This window comes from Denticeps clupeoides, chromosome 5 (assembly GCF_900700375.1).
Source record: "Denticeps clupeoides chromosome 5, fDenClu1.1, whole genome shotgun sequence".
Taxonomy (NCBI): Eukaryota; Metazoa; Chordata; class Actinopteri; order Clupeiformes; family Denticipitidae; genus Denticeps; species Denticeps clupeoides.
In genome coordinates this window covers 16,208,379-16,231,997 of record NC_041711.1, presented here as the reverse complement: position 1 = coordinate 16,231,997, position 23,619 = coordinate 16,208,379, and the positions used below count along the sequence as shown (strand labels likewise).

Genomic DNA, 23,619 nt, shown 5'->3' with positions numbered 1-23,619 from the left:
AGCCAGTAACTGTCCCAGGTCAGAAAACGCCTCTGAAAAGGATCTACATTACACCCAAAGTTCATTGGATAACTGCACCCTCAACAATCAGGTATAAAACTGCTGTTTAATTACCCGATATTATCCATACTTTTAGAATGAGAGTGTGCATTTTAAAGTTATGCAAACATAACTTTCATATTTGGTCTAATTGTTGGCTGTTTTGTTCATTCCAGGAGACAATAAGTGGTGTAGACAGAGCTAATATCTTCCCCAAATCAGATGGTACCTCTGAAGACATTCAGCATTCCACAGACTGTTCACAGGTTGAGACTTTCCACATTCAGGTATGATACTTCTTTTTAAAATGTAATTTTAATATAATATACGTTAAGTCCCCACACTGTGCAATGTGCATGATATATGTGAAGTCCCCATGAACTATTGTGTATCACAAATCTTTTTGAAAGATTCACAAGACTCAGGATGAGAAGTGCTGCACCTCCCCCACTATGTCCCCACATTGTCTTCTAAAATTAAATCTCTATACTAAGTCCACACACTACACCTATTTTGATCTATTAGGATTTTGTAACACATGTACAACTCTTAGTACATTTAAACATTGAAAATATGTAGTGTGATTGTAGAATGGCAACGTATCTTTTATGTTTGGATTAATGGCTGACTGTTTTGTTCATTTTAGGAGACAATAAGTGGTACGAACCAAGCCAGTAACTGCCCCAAATCAGATGGTGCCTCTGAAGACAATCAGCATTGCACAGACAGTTCACAGCATGACAGTATCTTCCACATTCAGGTATGAAACTGCTCTTTTTTTATGTATTTTAATTACCATATACGTTAAGTCCCCACAATGTGCAATGTGCATGATATATGTGAAGTCCCCATGACGTATTGTGTATCACAAATGTTTATGAAAGATTCACAAGACTCAGGATGAGAAGTGCTGCACCTCCCCCACTATGTCCCCACATTGTCTTCTAAAAAAAAATTTCTACACTAAGTCCACACACTACACCTATTTTGATCTATTAGGATTTTGTAACAAAATTAATTATTTTAATGACATGTATAACTGTTAGTACATTTAAACATTGAACATATGTAGTGTGGTTGTAGAATGGCAACATATATTTTATGTTTGGTCTAATGGCTGACTGTTTTGTTCATTATAGGAGACAATAAAGGGTATGAACCAAGCCAGTAACTGCCCCAAATCAGATGGTGCCTCTGAAGACAATCAGCATTGCACAGACAGTCCACAGCATGACAGTATCTTCCACATTCAGGTATGAAACTGCTCTTTTTTATGTATTTTAATTACAATATACGTTAAGTCCCCACAATGTGCAATGTGCATGATATATGTGAAGTCCCCATAAAGTATTGTGTATCACAAATGTTTATGAAAGATTCACAAGACTCAGGATGAGAAGTGCTGCACCTCCCCCACAATGTCCCCACATTGTCTTCTAAAAAAAAATCTCTACACTAAGTCCACACACTACACCTATTTTGATCTATTAGGATTTTGTAACAAAATTAATTATTTTAATGACATGTATAACTGTTAGTACATTTAAAACATTGAAAATATGTAGTGTGGTTGTAGAATGGCAACATATCTTTTATGTTTGGTCTAATGGCTGACTGTTTTGTTCATTATAGGAGACAATAAAGGGTATGAACCAAGCCAGTAACTGCCCCAAATCAGATGGTGCCTCTGAAGACAATCAGCATTGCACAGACAGTCCACAGCATGACAGTATCTTCCACATTCAGGTATGAAACTGCTCTTTTTTATGTATTTTAATTACAATATACGTTAAGTCCCCACAATGTGCAATGTGCATGATATATGTGAAGTCCCCATAAAGTATTGTGTATCACAAATGTTTATGAAAGATTCACAAGACTCAGGATGAGAAGTGCTGCACCTCCCCCACAATGTCCCCACATTGTCTTCTAAAAAAAAATCTCTACACTAAGTCCACACACTACACCTATTTTGATCTATTAGGATTTTGTAACAAAATTAATTATTTTAATGACATGTATAACTGTTAGTACATTTAAAACATTGAAAATATGTAGTGTGGTTGTAGAATGGCAACATATCTTTTATGTTTGGTCTAATGGCTGACTGTTTTGTTCATTATAGGAGACAATAAAGGGTATGAACCAAGCCAGTAACTGCCCCAAATCAGATGGTGCCTCTGAAGACAATCAGCATTGCACAGACAGTCCACAGCATGACAGTATCTTCCACATTCAGGTATGAAACTGCTCTTTTTTATGTATTTTAATTACAATATACGTTAAGTCCCCACAATGTGCAATGTGCATGATATATGTGAAGTCCCCATAAAGTATTGTGTATCACAAATGTTTATGAAAGATTCACAAGACTCAGGATGAGAAGTGCTGCACCTCCCCCACAATGTCCCCACATTGTCTTCTAAAAAAAAATCTCTACACTAAGTCCACACACTACACCTATTTTGATCTATTAGGATTTTGTAACAAAATTAATTATTTTAATGACATGTATAACTGTTAGTACATTTAAAACATTGAAAATATGTAGTGTGGTTGTAGAATGGCAACATATCTTTTATGTTTGGTCTAATGGCTGACTGTTTTGTTCATTATAGGAGACAATAAAGGGTATGAACCAAGCCAGTAACTGCCCCAAATCAGATGGTGCCTCTGAAGACAATCAGCATTGCACAGACAGTCCACAGCATGACAGTATCTTCCACATTCAGGTATGAAACTGCTCTTTTTTATGTATTTTAATTACAATATACGTTAAGTCCCCACAATGTGCAATGTGCATGATATATGTGAAGTCCCCATAAAGTATTGTGTATCACAAATGTTTATGAAAGATTCACAAGACTCAGGATGAGAAGTGCTGCACCTCCCCCACAATGTCCCCACATTGTCTTCTAAAAAAAAATCTCTACACTAAGTCCACACACTACACCTATTTTGATCTATTAGGATTTTGTAACAAAATTAATTATTTTAATGACATGTATAACTGTTAGTACATTTAAAACATTGAAAATATGTAGTGTGGTTGTAGAATGGCAACATATCTTTTATGTTTGGTCTAATGGCTGACTGTTTTGTTCATTATAGGAGACAATAAAGGGTATGAACCAAGCCAGTAACTGCCCCAAATCAGATGGTGCCTCTGAAGACAATCAGCATTGCACAGACAGTCCACAGCATGACAGTATCTTCCACATTCAGGTATGAAACTGCTCTTTTTTATGTATTTTAATTACAATATACGTTAAGTCCCCACAATGTGCAATGTGCAAGATATATGTGAAGTCCCCATAAAGTATTATGTATCACAAATGTTTATGAAAGATTCACAAGACTCAGGATGAGAAGTGCTGCACCTCCCCCACAATGTCCCCACATTGTCTTCTAAAAAAAAATCTCTACACTAAGTCCACACACTACACCTATTTTGATCTATTAGGATTTTGTAACAAAATAAATTATTTTAATGACATGTATAACTGTTAGTACATTTAAAACATTGAAAATATGTAGTGTGGTTGTAGAATGGCAACATATCTTTTATGTTTGGTCTAATGGCTGACTGTTTTGTTCATTATAGGAGACAATAAAGGGTATGAACCAAGCCAGTAACTGCCCCAAATCAGATGGTGCCTCTGAAGACAATCAGCATTGCACAGACAGTTCACAGCATGACAGTATCTTCCACATTCAGGTATGAAACTGCTCTTTTTTATGTATTTTAATTACAATATACGTTAAGTCCCCACAATGTGCAATGTGCATGATATATGTGAAGTCCCCATAAAGTATTGTGTATCACAAATGTTTATGAAAGATTCACAAGACTCAGGATGAGAAGTGCTGCACCTCCCCCACTATGTCCCCACATTGTCTTCTAAAAAAAAATCTCTACACTAAGTCCACACACTACACCTATTTTGATCTATTAGGATTTTGTAACAAAATTAATTATTTTAATGACATGTATAACTGTTAGTACGTTTAAACATTGAAAATATGTAGTGTGGTTGTAGAATGGCAACGTATCTTTTATGTTTGGTCTAATGGCTGACTGTTTTGTTCATTATAGGAGACAATAAAGGGTACGAACCAAGCCAGTAACTGCCCCAAATCAGATGGTGCCTCTGAAGACAATCAGCATTGCACAGACAGTTCACAGCATGACAGTATCTTCCACATTCAGGTATGAAACTGCTCTTTTTTTATGTATTTTAATTACAATATACGTTAAGTCCCCACAATGTGCAATGTGCATGATATATGTGAAGTCCCCATAAAGTATTGTGTATCACAAATGTTTATGAAAGATTCACAAGACTCAGGATGAGAAGTGCTGCACCTCCCCCACAATGTCCCCACATTGTCTTCTAAAAAAAAATCTCTACACTAAGTCCACACACTACACCTATTTTGATCTATTAGGATTTTGTAACAAAATTAATTATTTTAATGACATGTATAACTGTTAGTACATTTAAAACATTGAAAATATGTAGTGTGGTTGTAGAATGGCAACATATCTTTTATGTTTGGTCTAATGGCTGACTGTTTTGTTCATTATAGGAGACAATAAAGGGTATGAACCAAGCCAGTAACTGCCCCAAATCAGATGGTGCCTCTGAAGACAATCAGCATTGCACAGACAGTCCACAGCATGACAGTATCTTCCACATTCAGGTATGAAACTGCTCTTTTTTATGTATTTTAATTACAATATACGTTAAGTCCCCACAATGTGCAATGTGCAAGATATATGTGAAGTCCCCATAAAGTATTATGTATCACAAATGTTTATGAAAGATTCACAAGACTCAGGATGAGAAGTGCTGCACCTCCCCCACAATGTCCCCCACATTGTCTTCTAAAAAAAAATCTCTACACTAAGTCCACACACTACACCTATTTTGATCTATTAGGATTTTGTAACAAAATAAATTATTTTAATGACATGTATAACTGTTAGTACATTTAAAACATTGAAAATATGTAGTGTGGTTGTAGAATGGCAACATATCTTTTATGTTTGGTCTAATGGCTGACTGTTTTGTTCATTATAGGAGACAATAAAGGGTATGAACCAAGCCAGTAACTGCCCCAAATCAGATGGTGCCTCTGAAGACAATCAGCATTGCACAGACAGTTCACAGCATGACAGTATCTTCCACATTCAGGTATGAAACTGCTCTTTTTTATGTATTTTAATTACAATATACGTTAAGTCCCCACAATGTGCAATGTGCATGATATATGTGAAGTCCCCATAAAGTATTGTGTATCACAAATGTTTATGAAAGATTCACAAGACTCAGGATGAGAAGTGCTGCACCTCCCCCACTATGTCCCCACATTGTCTTCTAAAAAAAAATCTCTACACTAAGTCCACACACTACACCTATTTTGATCTATTAGGATTTTGTAACAAAATTAATTATTTTAATGACATGTATAACTGTTAGTACGTTTAAACATTGAAAATATGTAGTGTGGTTGTAGAATGGCAACGTATCTTTTATGTTTGGTCTAATGGCTGACTGTTTTGTTCATTATAGGAGACAATAAAGGGTACGAACCAAGCCAGTAACTGCCCCAAATCAGATGGTGCCTCTGAAGACAATCAGCATTGCACAGACAGTTCACAGCATGACAGTATCTTCCACATTCAGGTATGAAACTGCTCTTTTTTTATGTATTTTAATTACCATATACGTTAAGTCCCCACAATGTGCACTGTGCATGATATATGTGAAGTCCCCATGACGTATTGTGTATCACAAATGTTTATGAAAGATTCACAAGACTCAGGATGAGAAGTGCTGCACCTCTCCCACTATGTCCCCACATTGTCTTCTAAAAAAACATTTCTACACTAAGTCCACACACTACACCTATTTTGATCTATTAGGATTTTGTAACAAAATTAATTATTTTAATGACATGTATAACTGTTAGTACATTTAAACATTGAAAATATGTAGTGTGGTTGTAGAATGGCAACATATCTTTTATGTTTGGTCTAATGGCTGACTGTTTTGTTCATTATAGGAGACAATAAAGGGTATGAACCAAGCCAGTAACTGCCCCAAATCAGATGGTGCCTCTGAAGACAATCAGCATTGCACAGACAGTCCACAGCATGACAGTATCTTCCACATTCAGGTATGAAACTGCTCTTTTTTATGTATTTTAATTACAATATACGTTAAGTCCCCACAATGTGCAATGTGCAAGATATATGTGAAGTCCCCATAAAGTATTATGTATCACAAATGTTTATGAAAGATTCACAAGACTCAGGATGAGAAGTGCTGCACCTCCCCCACAATGTCCCCACATTGTCTTCTAAAAAAAAATCTCTACACTAAGTCCACACACTACACCTATTTTGATAATGACATGTATAACTGTTAGTACATTTAAATTTTGAAATTATGTAGTGTGCTTGCAGAATGCAAACATTACTTTTACATTTGGTCAAATTGCAATCAGACAGTCAGAATTGCACTGCCAGTTCACAGGTTGAGAGTATCTTCCACATTCAGGTATGAAACTGTTCTTTTCAATGTATTTTTATCATAATATCGAATCTCGAATTCCGATCCGCCAAGGTGCAACTGAGCAAAGCACTGTCCCCACACACTTCTCCCCAGGCGCCTTTCATGGCTGCCTACTGCTCACCAACGGTGATGGGTTAAAAGCAAAGGACACATTTAGTTGTGTGCACATGTGCTGTGTTGCAGTGTATCACAATGACAATCACTTCTCTTTTACTTAATAAACATTAAGTCCCTTCAATGTAAATATATGTGACATCCCTACAAAGTAGAATGTGCTTCACCACTATTGTTGAAAGGTTAATAAGACTCAACAAGTTTTGTGTACGTGCCTCAGCAGGTACCCACGTTGTCTTCTAAAATGAAGGCTTTAGTGAAATAGCTAAGAGACTCCATGGTAGCATGAAATGGAGTCTACAACTGACATAAGTGGCTCAGGTAGTGCAGCTCGTTCAGGATCAAATTCAAATTTTATTTGTCACATACACAGTCATACATGATATGATATGCAGTTTTAACAAAAGTGTTTAAGTGTTAGGATATGTTAGGAAGTGTTCAAGTGTTAGGTATATCAATGCAAGCTATGGCAAGAAGGTTTGTGTAGAGTCCAGAACATGAAGGCACTACCAGGAAACAGGCCAGTACATCAGAAGACATGGAGGAGGCATAGAAGGGCAACCCAGCAGCAGGACCGCTACCTCCACCTTTGTGCAAGGAGGAACAGGAGGACCTCTGCCAGAGCCCTGCAAAATGACCTCCAGCAGGCCTCTCTGCTCTGCTCAAATGGTCAGAAACAGACTCCACAAGGGTGGTATGAGGGCCCGATGTCCATAGATTGGGGTTTTGCTTACAGCCCAACACTGTGCAGCATGTTTGGCATTTGCCAAAGAACAACAAGATTGGCAAATTCGCCACTGGCGCCCTGTGCTCTTCACAGATGAAACCAGGTTCACACAGAGCACATGTGACATGTGACAGTCTGGAGACGCCATGGAGAACATTCTGATGCCTGCAACATCCTCCAGCATGACCAGTGTGGCAGTGGGTCAGTAGTGGTGTGGGGTGGCATTTCTTTAGGGGGGCGCACAACCCTCCATGTGCTCGCCAGATGTAGCTTGACTGCCATTAACTACCGAGATGAGATCTTCAGACCCCATGTGCACATCTGGGACATCATATCTCGCTTCATCTACCAACACCACGTTGCATCACAGACTGTGCAGGAGTTGGCGGATTCTTTAGACCAGGTCTGGGAGGAGATCCCTCAGGAGACCATCCGTCACCTAAACAGGAGCATGTCCAGTCATTGTAGGGAGGTCATAGAGGCACGTGAAGGCCTCATTACTGGGCCTCATTTTTACTTATTTTAAGGACATTACATCAGCCCATAGTTTGTTTTGCCACTTTAATTTTGAGTGTGACTCCAAATCCAGAGCTTCATGGGTTGATAAATTTGATTTTCATCGATAATTTTTGTGTGATTTTGTAGTTAGCACATTCAACTATGTAAAGAAGTATTTAATAAGAATATTTCATTCATTCAGATGTAGGATGTCTTATTTCTGTGTTCCCTTAATTTGTGAGCAGTGTATTTTCTCCAAGAAAGAATCAAATCCTTAACAATTTTGAATGCATTTGTTTTGTGTTTAAGTGGCTCTTGATGTAGAACCACCCATAGATCCTTCTGCAAAAGAAGTCCAGAAATCTTCAATTGAACAAGCAACAGAAATAACAAGTACCACAACTACCATGAAAGGTACTGTTTGTTAAACTTCATAGAAAGCCTTTATGAACTTAAAAATCTCTGTTTTTTCTGATGTGCTTTGTTCATTCAGGTCGAAAGGTGGTAAAGAAAAAGAAATGGGACAGTGATGAAATGAATGCAGTTGAAAAGCATCTAAACAGGTTCATCAAAACTTGTACAGTGCCAGGAAAACAACAATGTGAGGCCTGTATAAATGCTGAACCTGTTGCCTTGAAAGACAGGGATTGGTTGTCTGTAAAGTTCTTTGTGAAGAACAAAATCACTACCCTTAAAAGAAGAATGTAAAGTCAGTTATTTTATTTTGTTTGGTATCTTATTTTCTGGTATTTTAGATTTCTGGTTATTACATTTGTTTTAAAAGGATCTTAGAATCTCTTTTTTTTTTTTTTGGAAATGGGTGCAATTCAGTAAAGTGTCTTTGAATCGAATGTAAATATGTACAGAATACTGTTCAGAATGCTACATAAAAATAGCAAAAAAAAATAAATATTTTATTCATGTTATTAAATTTTGATCTTTTCATTCATTATAGCTGCATCCCAGCTGTTTCGTCCCCATGTTGTTCACAAGTACCTACATCTTACAGTTAACCAGACAGTTCACTATGTGTGTCTGCTGGTCCTCACAAGTGATGTCTACCAGACAAGGTCCCCAGTTTGTAGGAAAATGTCACATTGCTTTATTAATGTATTTTCTATATTTTAAAGTGACAGTCATTTTTAAAGCCTCAAATGAAACATAAATCTATCTTTAGATTTTTCATAAAGCCTTTAGAAATGCACGTCCCCACGATGTGGCATCGTGCATGTAGTCCCCAAATTGCGGCTACACAAGTATGTGTGTGTGTGTGTGTGTGTGTGTGTGTGTGTGTGTGTGTGTGTGTGTGTGAATTATACTTGTTTATCAGGTAATTAACCTTGGGACAGACCATAATAATGAATAATGAACACCGTTACTGTTTGGGAGTTCAGCACACCACCTACCCAAACCACAACTCCATGTGAACACACCTTACAAGTTGCTCATCTAGGTATGTGTGTCTGGTCAATGGAAAGGTGTAATTATAATGGGCAAAGCTGTGGAATCTGGTGTGTGTGTGTGTGTGTGTGTGTGTGTGTGTGTGTGTGTGTGTGTGTGTGTGTGTGAGAGAGAGAGAGATAGCTTCTTCCTTCATCATCACTTCATCGTCACACACCTGCACTGCTCTTTGGCCCTTTCAAGTCAGTGCGAAGAGAGAGGAGTGGTGGGCCTGACAGTGAAACATCTGTTCTGCCCCCACAGCAATCACAGCATTCCTGTTATCACCCTGTCTTCAGGAGGCATGTTTGCCCTTCCTAAACACACACACCTGCAGACGCTTAAACATTCCCATAAACCCTCAAACCTTCCACTCCTTTCATATGGGTCAAAAGGCATTTGACTGCACACAGACACCTAGACACGGCCACACACTTTTTACATGTGTGTTTTTAGGTTGAGAACTGGTGTCCACGGCTTCCATGGAGGATCAAGAACATGAATGAAGAGAACGAGCAAAAAGGACTGGTAAGTGTGTGTGTTTTGTGCTCTTCGTATCCAAAATCACAGTATCCAATTCACCTGCTCTTCTCTGAGTGTGGCCTTCAGCTTGTCGAGCTGTCAATCACAGTGCTGGAAGCGTGTAGACCCGGCCCACTGCCATGCAGTCAAGCACTCAGTTCTGCCCTGAACACTTTTGGCACTCCATGCATCTTCATCTCCTTTCCAGCAGTCACTGTTTGTCGGTTTCGAAGAAATGTACATGCTTTTTAGTTGTAAATGCCAGCCTCATTTATTTCAAGTGTTTCTTGATGAGAATGGGCATGGCATTTTTAGTGGGTCCTAATATTCTTCTCTTTCACTCCCTCTATTACTCTCACTCCAGACCGATTTCAGGACTAGTTTTGAGGACTTGTACAGGATGATGTCGCGGCGTGAGGAGTTTCGATGGATGATGCTGCGGATCAAACGCATGGCTGAGCCTTGGGTCAGCGCCATCCGCTCACTGGCCACCAAACAGGACCTGAGCAAACGCAAGCGCAAAAAGGTAGACCAGATATTCCACCTATGACATCTAACCTCAACATCAACAGCTGCCATGGATCATTGAAGATGATACTTTCCAGAGGGTTTAGGGCTTTCAGAAAATGAAAGGATGTATCATAAAATCTCTTAAACCATCCAATAACCTATCTTACTCATTTGCCTAGGGTGTATGAATCGTTGGGCTATTATAATAAATATATGACAATTATGCCTTTTTAAAATGTTTATGTATTTAGATTAGTTGACACTCCCTCAGTATGCAATATATACTTTTAAGTTTTGGAATATTCTTTTTTTTATAGAGCTTCCAAATGTGAAGTGTTTGCTTTCACTAAAAAAAACATTTTCTTTTCTTTGATAGGACAATTGATTTGCAGTAAGTTAAAAGTAGAAGAACACACAGAACACACTTACTCAGGTTCCCAGTGGCACAGAGCAGAAGGCCATTATCAGCACCCTTACCTCCCATGAGTCTGGTGACAGAGGTGTCCTTTTTCACCTGCAGATCTCAGCACACATATGCACCCATCCACATCCACTCACTCAAAAGACTGCCCCATTTATGCTTCTGAAAGAATAGGAGCATCTAGATTATTCTGAAGCAGCGGATACAGGAGCAGGGATATGTTGTAGCCATAATCCTCTCTGCCTATTAATCTGGGAACAATGCGGCATTGGGCTGTGGGTTGAGACGCTTGTTGGGGTTGGATAACAGGGACAGGATGACTGCAGTAACCTTCTTTCTGCTCCAGTCTGATCTCTAGGGACAGTAGTGAGACTCCACACTTGTGTGGTTTTGTATTCTGTATTGAGCTTCAAATGAAGCCGGTTGGATTAAACCAGTATCCCTCAATAATTTGATCAGGAGTTGTAACGTTATTGAAATTGTTGACCGAGTAAGTCATAATTTTAAGTGTGTTTCTCACATCACATTTAGCAGACACTCTTATACTCAACATCTTACTGCTATGGGGAAATGCCCCCTGGAGCACCTTTTGGGTTAAGTGTCTTTCTCAGGGACACAATGGCATTAAGTGGTGTTTGAACCAATGACTTGGTTCACTATGCTACTTGTGTCCATTGACCCATCCTGTTATTACCGCTGTAGCCCTGATGATAACTTTGTGTAGCTGCTCTTAAATGAGAATTGAAGGCATGCAGCTAAATGAAGAAATATGAATGTCAAAGTTATGACTTTATTCATACTTGTTCCAGTTACTGACCTAGTTTTCCTTATCGGAAATTAAAATGGTTCTTTCAGAAAGATTATACTGTCAAAATAGTTTTTAAGATCTCTGAAGAAAGTCATTTACTATGTACTTGATCCTCAAGCCTCACATGGAGAGGGGGAAAAATGTGCCGGATAGGAACTATTCCAGCTGGAGTTAATGTTTTTTCCACACCATTTCAGATCCTGGTCCACTTGGGTCTGCTGACCAAGGAGTCTGGCTTCAAGATTGCAGAGAACGCCTTCAGCGGTGGCCCACTGGGAGAGTTGGTACAGTGGAGTGACCTGATCACCACCCTCTACCTGCTGGGCCACGATGTCCGAATCTCTGCTTCGCTGGCTGAGTTGAAAGAGTAAATGCCCACACAGGCACACAAACATCAAAATCCTGTATATGTCTGTAAAGCAGTGCTACCTTCACATCTGCTTCAACATCTGCATTTCCAGTAAAAGAAAACTCAGACTGTCTCGCTAACACATAAATGACTCTGCTTGCAGTGTCCAGACACACTGGAGAAGTGATTTAAACATAATTTTCCATTAAGAATGCAACATCTTAATGGGATTTCTTGGTTGTTAAGAGGTTTTGCCAGTGTTCTAATGTTTACAGTTTACAGAAGAATTTGCATACTAGTTTTGCACTATTGTGATAATAATAATAATAATAATAATAGTATCCCTCCATTCTCTTGCTTTCTTTGTATCCTTCTGTCAGGATCATGAGGAAGGTAATGGGAAACAAGTCCAGTTGTCCCACCCAGGGGGATAAAGTTGTGGAACTGATCTATATTGACATTGTGGGTCTGACCCAGTTCAAGAAGACACTTGGGCCCTCCTGGGTTCATTACCAGTAAGTACTGCAGCTGTCCTGAACATCTGTTTCTGAGCCAGGCAGTATAGCTTCCCACCTTCATCATCATAGTTACTTTCCTTACTGCTTATCTGCTGTTTTAGCCACATCCTCAAGAGGAATCTCAGGCTTGAGTATTTCCTAGCCCAGTCTGAAACCCCAGAGGACCTGTCAGCATGGTGCAGTTTCCTCCTGCACTGAGTAGGGGTTTGAGTATAACGTTTTTTGCTTTGGTTGTGAAAGTCATAACTTCTGTTTTCCAAGAACAATGAGGTTTGGGGGAACAATGGGCTCGATTGAGGCAGACTGGTTTTCCTGAAGTCTCAGGCTGTTCACTACATCCTGTTTCACTCGAGCAGGAAGTGGATGCTGATGACTTGTGCTGATCTGCTGACTCCCACCATGACAGTTATGCTTCTTTGCTGTTTCTTACTCTCCTGTCTCCATGCGCCTTTATCAGAGTGATTTTTTATTTTTTTTTTCTGGAACCTGCATTTCCAGTTCCTTTGGAGCAGAATTTTAGTGCTGGTATAGTCCTCTTTAATGCTTTGTCTAAATGTTCTTTTTTCATGCTGAAAGGAAGCAAGAGAAACAATGTGTGTGGGGGGGCGTTAGAATGGTGAGAGACCTACTGGGCTGACAACACATTTTTGTCTTAATTAGTTCACTGTAATGGTCTATGTGCTACACTTAAAATGCTACCTTGAGCAAACAGGGAGCTGTGTGTGTGTGTGTGTGTGTGTGTGTGTGTGTGTGTGTGTGTGTGAGAGAGAGAGAGAACACAAGGGTCAGCATGAGTGTCAAGGGAAGAGAGAAATACCTCGCTGTTTTGCAGTGATGAATACCTTTCTCACCAGCACAACATTTTCCCTGGTTCAGCCACAATTTAGTGTTGCTGGTTGTTAAAGGCTGCAACAAAAATCATTTGAGACAACAAGGGTGATGTTTGCCAGGCAAAGCAAATTTAATATGATCATCTGCTGGGGCCAGGGTATTGAACCAGTGGCCTCTGGTTGGCCTCTTTTCCTTTATTCCTCTTGCTTATGTTACCAATTTATTTCAGTGTTCCTGTCATGTTCAGTATGTTTGTTTCTCTTTTGAAAAAGGCTTTTCAAAATGACTCATGACCACAATGCCTTTAGCTCATGGGCAGAGATGCTGAGAAGGACCCTTATTCCTCTTCTTCAGAAGGCATTCCCTTCTCCACCAGGCTGTGATCACACCAGCATGCCCTGGTCCCTGCTCACCCTGAATCAATTTACGTTCAGGGCATCTGAACAAAAGCCTTCATAAACGAGCCACCATCTGCACCGCATCTGCCCAGCCGCTGCAGCACTCTCCACTGCTTTGATTCCTCACCCTGCATACTCGTAAACATGATAAATACCCCTCATCCCTTCTTACTCTGTGACTTTAATCAAAGCACAGTGCCACTGTCAAGCATAGTAAAAAAGAAGTCACAGTAGAGTTTTTCTTCTCTTTTTTTTTTTTTAAGGATCTTTCTCAGTGTTGCAGTGAACTGATGAACTGAAAATTGGGTCTTAATTAAAACCGTATTCTAACTTTGGTCGCTAAGCTCGGTGTTTAGTGTAGTCGGTTTCCACTCACTGGAATATTATCTGGGTGACTCAGAATTCTTGTCTTCTTGTGTGTGCGTTTCAGGTGCATGCTGCGAGTTCTGGACTCTTTTGGCACAGAGCCGGAGTTCAACCACGCTCACTATGCCCAGTCCAAAGGCCACAAGACCCCTTGGGGCAAGTGGAACCTCAACCCCCAGCAGTTCAACACCATGTTCGGTAAGCTGGACAACCCCCTCGCCCTTAAACTCCCAGCATATTGTGTTTCTGACTGACTTGATGCCAGTCTGATAAACTCCCTCTCTCAATTTCATACTGGGGTGGGCAAGGTTGAGGAGAGGCCTTTGTTCCTTGATAGATGCTGCCATTTCCTTAAGACACAAGAATTTGCTCTTATTTGTAGCTGGAGTCAGACGCACCCCTGAGGTTGCAGGTGTACTGCTCTAAACAGAGATGTGTGCAGATCTACAGTATTTCTTAATTGTATTTTCAAATCCTTTATAATAGACCGTATTTTCAGTATTTTCTTGTAAGTGGGTTCACCCCCCTCCCCAAATGTAATGGAAGCCGTAAAGAAGAAGAAGCAGGCGCCATTGGGATATCGATCCTGGCTTTGCATTACGTTCACTGCAAGGCACGGCCACACATAAATCTCTATAAAGGAAGACCTGACACAATTGCACGAGAGGGTGCAAAGAGATGTACTTGGAACTAAGTGATGCATTTATATCCTGTCAAAGAGCAGTGCTGTATTTCACAAGTTATTCACATTAGTTAAAGCCTTTATGTCTGATGGCTTCTGTTGGTTTAACCAGGCAGATGTTTCTGACCACTGCTCCTTTCAGTGACGGGGTAATAAACTGTCCCTAGCTTATCCAGTGGGAGTCCTTTTATTAGAAGCTGTCCGGTTTTACAAAGGTGCAGAGTGCAGAACCTTTTCTTTCTTCTCATATGGATGTAGGCAGGTCTGTTCTGTCAAAGTATTTATTTATTTATTCATCTTTACTTGGTCTGACAATCTTCTGCATCAGATTTTAGTTCATTCTTGGCATTTGAGTTTGGACCGGTGCCTATTAATCACAGTGAGAATCACCAGGCAAATATGGCTTGTCCAACACTGATGAGGAGTTGATGTGTGTTTATCTCAAACCTTTTTGCTCTGTTTCCTAAGGAAAACATGCACATTTTAACCGTGGGTTTTGTTTCATGCACAAACGTAAAGCCCACACAATGTTTCTACCACATGTGAAAAATAAAAGACCGCATTGTCTGAAGTTCTACCTTTTTTCCATCCTTTTCTGCACTTGGCATGTGTGGCCACGCCAATGGCCTCTAATCTTCCCATCTCCGGGGGTTCAGTTCAGTAGATGGAAAAGCAGCAGAATTACCAGGATCTGTTTAAGTGTTTCAACCCTTAGAAAAAAAATCAATCCAAGATCCCACACCAAGCTTAACTCGTGAACTTTGTGCGTTTTTTTTTTTTTTTTTTTTTTTGCCTTTTTTGCTGTCGTCCTATGGTTTACTTCAGATTTAACTTCTTGCAGAAGACCAATACTGGGGCAGAATGCTTCTGTTGGCTGTTGTTGCTCACAAGTGGTGATCCTCACCAGCCATTGTTCTTCAGTTGTAGCAAATATAATCCAAAACTAAAGACCAAATGGATTTCAGATCAGTTTAAAATGCTGATAACTAATATGTCTGTGCAATGTGACTCGACACTCTGCATGACCACTGCTGCATTGTCCAGGTCACATGGACTTGTGCCCACTGCTTGGGGCTCCACTCTTCGGTCTGTCATGAACTCTTCCAGTAGTTCTGTCTCTTGATGCAAGTCTACTGATGACACTTTGAGACACACCAAGTTCACGAGCAACCTCTGCCTGCCACCGACCCGAAGGCGAGCCATGGCCAGATAACGCTTCTCGTCCATTAAGTGACGTCATGTCTTCATGGCTGTTTGAATGATGAACTTTGAATGACTTACTGACAGTACCAGATTTTTATACCCACAGAACGTTGAAATTTATGCCACATTGAGAAAGGTTGTCTCTTAGTATTGGCCCAAATATAAGGCACACCTGTACACAAAGAGACCAGTACATGGAAAACACAAAATGAGGTCACCCCAATACAATTGCCTCAAAGAGCCACAGGTTGCTGACCCCTGGTTTAGAATGTTCCAGTTGAACCTGTAAGATGTTAGTGATCCCTGGTTCTTCCAGGAAGGACTATGATCTTAGGGAACCTGACACCTGAGCACAGATCATCTCAAGAAGAGTTTGTACGCACAGCAACAATCAGCCTCTTCTTCTGCGTTATAGTAAATATTTATTTATTTACTTTTGCCGTTTGTATGCTTTTCTCTTGTCAGATCTTTTTATGAGCCAGAGGGTGTAGTTCTCAGAGTGTTGAAATTGATATTGATATTTTTGTGTTGATATTTTTGTTAGGTTTTTTTTTTTTTTTTTTTTTTTTATAATGCAGTGCTTTGTGTTCTTTGTGTTTTTGCTAGCAATATTTTTGCAACAATTTGTGTTTGTGACCTTCAGATGTAGATTAAGGGGGGAAGATAAAAAAAAAAACTTTTGACCCAGATGTTGTAAATCCATTTGTATTTATTTATTTGTGGCATTTGGTAGTTGGTAGGTTTTCCTTTTTGGGGTCATGAGTCTTCTGGTTTCCTCTCACAGTCCATACATATAGAGATCAGGCAGGTAGGTTGATGTTAGGTGTGTGCCTATCCAGGGCTTGTTCCTGTTATCTGGGATGGACTCCAGCTGCCTGGATCCTTGACCTGGATGAGGGAATTTAGGGAATGGGTGGGTAGATGGATATTTTAGTAGATTTTTACACTCCTTAGTGTTGTGATGGATGGATTGATGGGTGAAGGAGGCATCTGCCATCTGCTCTAATTAAAAACCACACAAACCAGAAGTTTGGCTTGGCTAGTGCCTTCAAATCCAGCATTCCATCTTCTGTGTGTGTGTGTGTGTGTGTGTTTGCTTTTCATCTTCCCTTGAATGTGCTGACCAGCTTACTTTCCAGCCCCCTCAAACTGAGCAGTCAAGACAGCGGAGGACAGGAGAGGACAGCGGGACCACTCTGATCTTTATGAATGTCATTATCAAACAGACCTCCCTTCCCTCTGATTCTAATTAGCCCGTCTGCTTTTGTTTAGTCTCAAATAGCCCACAACATTCAGGTGGTATTGCAGACAGATATTTGCTTCTTTGGCAGTTTTGTGTGTAATTTGTTTACATTTGTTTGTGCTGACTGGTCTTTTTTTTGCATATATTTTAGAAATGTGTGTCTCTGTACAAACATTTCTATTTATAATCTAAACGATGAAATAATGTTTCACTGGTGCGTAATCATAATGAAATCTTCTGCACTGCTCAAAAATATAAAGGGAACACTTAAACAACCTAGTGTAACTCCAAGTCGATCACACCTATGTGAAATCAAACTGTCCACTTAGGAAGCAACACTGACTGTCAATCAATTTCGCATGTAGACAACAGGTGGAAATTAAAGGCAGTTAGCCAGACATCCCCAAAAAAGGCGTGGTTCTGTGGGTGGTGACCACAGACCACTTCTCAGTTCCTATGCTTTGTGGCTGATATTTTGGTCACTTTTGAATGCTGGCGGTGCTTTAACTCTAGTGGTAGCATGAGACGAAGTCTACAACCCACTCAAGTGGCTCAGGTAGTGCAGCTCATCCAGGATGGCACATCAATGCGAGCTGTGGCAAGAAGCTTTGCTGTGTCTGTCAGCGTAGTGTCCAGAGCATGAGCATAGAGGAGCTACCAGGAGACAGGCCACAGGTGGGGCTTGTGCTTACAGCCCAACATTGTGCAGCACGTTTGGCATTTGCCAGAGATCACCAAGATAGGCAGATTTGCCACTGTGTTCTGCTTCCTGCAACATCCTCCCGGTTTGGCAGTGGGTCAGTAATGGTATGGGGTGGCATTTCTTTGGGGGACCACACAGCCCTCCAGAGGTAGCCTGACTGTCATTAGGTACCATGATGAGATCCTCAGACCTCTTGTGAGTCAATTTGCCGCTGTGGTTGGCCCTGGGTTCCACTTAATGCATACCTCATGTGGCTGAAGTTTATCATCAATTCCTGCAAGATGAAGGCATTGATGCTATGGACTGGCCCACCCAGTCCCCAGACCTGAATCCAATTGAGCATGTCTGGGACATCATGTCTCGTTTCATCCACATGCTGTCCAGGAGTTGGCGGATACTTTAGTCCGGGTCTGGGAGGGGATCCCTCAGGAGACCATCCGCCACCTCATCTGGAGCATGCCCAGGCGATGTAGGGAGATCATACAGACACGAGGGAGGTCGCAGACACTACTGAGACTTATTTTGACTTGTTTTAAGGATTTTACATCAAAGTTGAATCAGCCTGTAATGTGTTTTACCACTTTAATAAAAAAGTGGTAATATATTTTACATGCTGTATGAGTAACTTAAAAGGATGCTTTTTTTTTTTTTATTCTCTTGGGATAATTTCTGAAGCATTTTTATCATGTGTTCCAAGGATCAATGTAAATGCATATATTATTTTTATATATTAGTTAGTATTACTAATTCGACACTTACTTTGTGGGCTCCCTTGCCTGCTTGGCCACCACTGCCGTGTATTAAACAGTCATGAGGTCTGTTCTAAATGGATAAATGAACAAAAAAAGCAATTAACTTGGTAATTTCAATTATTTGTCCTATAAAATGTCAGAAGCATTGTGGTTAAAACAGGTTTCTTACCTTAATTGGATGTTGTTCACTACTTGGAAGGGTGGTGTTGTGTCCTTGTTTTACAGGTGGCCAACAGGCAGTAACATTTTCATTTTCTCTTCCACTTGGCCTTGTCATTTCCCCAGAATCTTTTCTTGTTTGTTATTACCTTCCACAGAGCCTGGTTGCGTGTCTCGTTTTTTTGGCCACTGATTGAAGTTGACCATTTTTTCCAGCAGCACACAGCTGGCCCTCTTTACCTTTTTTTATTTTTTCTCTCATGCACTGTTTTTCCATTGAGTGGTGACAGAGCATGACTGTGTTGCCAGAGACATGGTGATGTGTGCATGTGCAATGTTACCATTATGTGATTTGATTTGATGATGGTTTTATTTATTATGTGATTGAGAGCCTGGTGTTTACAGCCTGGTGTTTTATTATTATATACCATTGTGCAATAACAACCAGCATACATCTTGCAGCCTAAATCACTGTAGAGAAATTTGTACAATGGACCAGTCTCTTTCTCTCTGTCGTGTTGGTGTGGACAGAAACATCAAATGGTATCTTCATTTGATCATTCCCTTTTTGGCATTTTCCCCTCCAAGGAAGAACATTCAGGAGTATTTTGAGACAGATGGTTCTCAGGCTATGTTCTGCCAAGCGTCTCTGCTGTCCATTTTGAACTTGTGGTCTAACGTTCCCATAGTTACCGTCCCACATTTGACAATGAGCAAATGGAAACTGTCTGTTGCATTCTCCTGGGACATACTTCTGATGGCCCATGTACTTGGGTACTGTTCTACATCTATGAAAGTCTATGAGTTTGGCACTATGGAACATGCCTAAAAGGTGTTGTTTGTGAAGGTTGAGACAAATAAAAAGATTTTTTTCCTCTCTGTGTCTGTTCACAGCTCACACCCCTGATAATAGTTTCCTGGGTTTTGTGGTGGAGCAGCACCTGAATGCCAGTGACATCAAGCACATAGATGAAATCAAGAGACAGAACCAGTCTCTGGTTTATGGCAAGGTTGACAGCTTCTGGAAGGTATGTGTCAGCCTTTTATTTTCTCAATGTGCTTTATATTTCACTTTATATTTCACCTTTTTTTTTTTAAATATTTGTAAAAATATTATATTCTTACAGTTGAATGGACCCACCACTTTTTAGCTATGTTTTTTATTATTATTTTCCTGCTTTCTTAAGGGAATGTTTTGCTGAATGCTGTAAATGAGCTCGTAGGAACTCATTCCCTGTGTTCCTGAACATGACCAAAGAGATTTTTTTTATCAGGCTGTCGTGTGTGCAGGAGAATTGAATATTTGTAGGTGAAATGTCAAGAGGCCGTATAAGGTGGCCATCTTTGCTGTGTTCAATTCCAATTTGAATATCATCACTTTTGTAAGAATTCTGTTCACATTTCAGATGGTATGTGCCTTGGCTGAGTATTAACATTTTATGGCCAAAATGTAACCTTTAAATATCAGTGTTGCTGTGTGATCCCAAATAACCAATTCTGGAGTCTGGGGGTGTGTATGAGTGTGTGAGTGTATGTGTGTGTGTGTGTGTCTGCTGGTTTTAATGGCATTTGAGGAGAAGCTGCAGCTTCTTAGCCGGCCTCTGTGTCTTAATGCTGCTGAAGCTAACACCACAGCTCTTAAAGGAATAGTTTGGCCATTAACACCTCCCTGACTAATGTGTTGTTTACTGTTTTTTTTTTTTTTTAACTCCCTCATATGAATCTGCCACTCGAGCAGTAACACCTATGACTACTCTTTGGAGAAACATTGACATTAGTCTGACTCAAGTCATTGAGCAGTCAGTAGTAGCACATATCACAGATTTTACAGGATTCCATGCGGGTTTGCAGCTCAGTTTTATTGCCCTCAAAATATTGTGCAAGATTATGTATGACACACAGTCCTGAGTTTGGGGTCTTTGAGAGGACTTTTCCCCTCAGCTCTTTGAGCACTGTGAGTTGTTCAGCCTATTTTCATACATTAAAAAAATTTAGAAGGACATGTCAAGACACATTTTAATATCTTGAATAACATGAATATGCATTATTATTATGCAGCTATTACCATCTTACAATCAAGCTCTCTACCATGTTTATTACTAGCGGTTTTTAATTACACTGGTATGACATGGCGCCTGTATTTTTTAATTATCACTCTCTGTTTCCTGTCTCACTCAATGTGGAGGCCAGAAAACAATTCTCCCACATCTAGGTTAACTGTGTACAACCTCCACGAAGATCAACAAAACCACACATGCTTTCAGGTTTGAGTTGCATCGGGTTTAATATAGGGCTTGCTGACCCCGTGCCATTTATCTCTGATTTAACTCTCATGCACACTGTTGGCACTGCTTCTTATGGGTAGTTTACCCTGATTAAATGTTTCAGGAATTTGTACATGTAATTCGTAGCTCCATCTAATCTTTTTTTTTTTCTTCCCTCCCATGGACATTCTGATCACTGTTATTGAACCAGGTACTTGCGTTTTCCATTGCCTGGTGAATTCTTAACAGTCTCCTGCAGTTACAAATAAGGTGCTTTTGAAGTCATGGTGTTAGATAAATAATTTTCATCCATTGGCTTAGAAGCACATATGCCCACTGCTGCTTAGTAATGAGCAGCTCTGAGCTTCTCCATTTTTCAGAAGTACGAGTGAACAAATCACTAATTGTCTGCTGCAGACTCTCCAGTCTCCAGCGGGGATTCTTCCAGCTTTATGAGTGACATTAAACGTAATTACAGAGCGGCGTATGTACAGGAGAGCAGCCATCTGCCCACTGACAGCGTGAGCCACATCCTTCAATTCTGATCACTGGCAGGCCTAAGGAGAGCATCTTGAAACTAATGTGCCGTTCTGTGTTTTGACTGGTCTGAATTTTAACCGCATCTAGAACCTGTACATGTGTTGGCACAGCAGCTATTTCCCGGTTGCTTTGAGTGCTTTTGGCGCTTAGCCACAGTGCAAAGCTGGGAGGCCTTGTGAAGATGATTTGGCCTGAAGGGAGACGTTTGACCTTGACCCTCAGTCTGTTCTGTATTATAAGACACATGGGAGCCTGGCTGTGACACAGACCCTGACCCTGGGGCAGAGCTGTTCATTTGCTGCTACGCTCCCTCCACTGGCTCCCAGTAGCTGCCACCTCAGATTCAAAATGCTGACGCTGGCCTACAATCCCAAACCTGCGGTAGCACCAGCCTACCTCAGAGTCCATGTTATACCTCGCACTGCACCTCGCACTCTCCGCCCCTCCAGTACTGCTCGTCTGGTTCCTCCACCGCTGAAGGTACGAGGAAGACACTCATCTAGACTCTTCTCTGTCTTGGCCCCTAGATGGTGGAATGAACTTCCCGTCGAGGTTGGAACAGCACAGTCGCTGAGTATTTTCAAACGGCAGCTTAGACAAACTTGCAAACTCTCTCTTGTAGTCTGACTTACGTAAGAAAAAATACAACAGAATGCATGAAATGCATTCATAGTTTGGGTTCTAGTCAACCAGAACTGGTTACTTTCACTGATTGTAACCTGGAAGTGTGTTGAAAGTCTAAATGGATTAGGGCGTCTGCCAAATTCCATGAAAATGTAAATGTTTTAATGAAAATGTAAATTATGTGCTGGGTAGTTTAAAGAATGGTCAGCTGGCTTTGGTAGTGAATTGCCAAGGGGTTCATAACCATAGGATTTCACCCAGAATCACATTTACAACCATGGGTCAAAGGTCACCAATTCTTAGTAAGGAGTGATACAGGAAGATGGGAAGCATAGAGAGAGCAAATGAGAGGAAAATAAAAAAAAGGTGAGGAGAAGAATCAGCCAGAGCTCCTCAGCAAGCATCGCCATGGCAACCAGTTTATTGAGTACAGAGCCAGAATTGAGCATGACTGCACCCCCACCTCCGTCCCCAAGCTCACTCAGATGCAATTCACTGCAAATTCTGGGAATTACAACAAGTGAGAGATGCAAACGGTCAACCTGGCCACAGATCAGAGGATGTGGGTCCAGGGCTTTGAAATGTTAATGGTGGTTGTCGGCGTACAAAGGTCAGTCAGTGTGGTGTTGGCTGTGAGCAGGTTAGGGTGGGCTGCTGGAAATTCTCTCTCTCTATCTCTCTCTCTCACACACACACACACATTGTTAACCTAGCTGTATGTCAGTACAATGTACACACAACTGACATCGCATGCCTTCTCTTAGCATAGATTTGTGTGTGTGTGTGTGTGTGTGTGTGTTTGTAAGACTGCCATTCGCCATTCCTTCCCCTACATTTGAGATGTAGTGTGACCTATCCATGTTAGGGAGCGTCTCAAAAGTATTTGCTTTACTGTTCTTCATTACAGAAAATAGCCACATATGTATGCACATCATTAAACCGTCTCATTTGTGCATGAGCAGCAGTAGCAGTGTGGTGGTTAAACTGTATTTACAGATCCTGTTAATACACTGAACACATTGTTGAGTCGGGGCGGAAATGAATGACTGTCAGACAGTTGAGATGTAAATGTGTGAACCAGTGCACACACTCCACTGAACCTGTCTGCCTGTGATCCTGCATACGTTTGTGAGCATTGAGCCTGTAAGACCCCCTCTTAATCAAGACCCCTATTTGTTAGGACCATTATAAAGAAGGCAGGCAGTGTGGGGACACCTTGTAAACACATCCACCGGTGTAGCTGCACATGGGAGGGCTGGTAGGACGTCTGCCTGTTTGATCATAGCCGTGTCCCCATGCTCACCTGAGAGCGCCAGCATGCCAGGGT

The 23,619-nt window shown here is 40.6% G+C and overlaps 1 protein-coding gene and 1 long non-coding RNA gene across 4 annotated transcripts in view; both read left to right on the top strand.

The window, feature by feature from the left end:
- mgat5 (alpha-1,6-mannosylglycoprotein 6-beta-N-acetylglucosaminyltransferase) overlaps positions 1-23,619 on the top strand; it is a 72,318-nt gene that overhangs the window by 33,197 nt on the left and 15,502 nt on the right. For all 3 annotated transcript variants that reach the window (XM_028981836.1, XM_028981837.1, XM_028981838.1), the window contains exons 6-11: positions 9,856-9,927; positions 10,286-10,447; positions 11,858-12,027; positions 12,390-12,524; positions 14,187-14,320; positions 19,759-19,892. In XM_028981836.1, the coding sequence (XP_028837669.1) occupies positions 9,856-9,927; positions 10,286-10,447; positions 11,858-12,027; positions 12,390-12,524; positions 14,187-14,320; positions 19,759-19,892 (807 nt within the window). The remainder of the gene's footprint in view (positions 1-9,855; positions 9,928-10,285; positions 10,448-11,857; positions 12,028-12,389; positions 12,525-14,186; positions 14,321-19,758; positions 19,893-23,619) is intronic.
- Positions 5,176-8,749, top strand: LOC114791199 (uncharacterized). Its single transcript, XR_003749934.1, has 3 exons — positions 5,176-5,237; positions 8,269-8,373; positions 8,453-8,749. It is a non-coding gene; the product is annotated as an uncharacterized LOC114791199 (long non-coding RNA).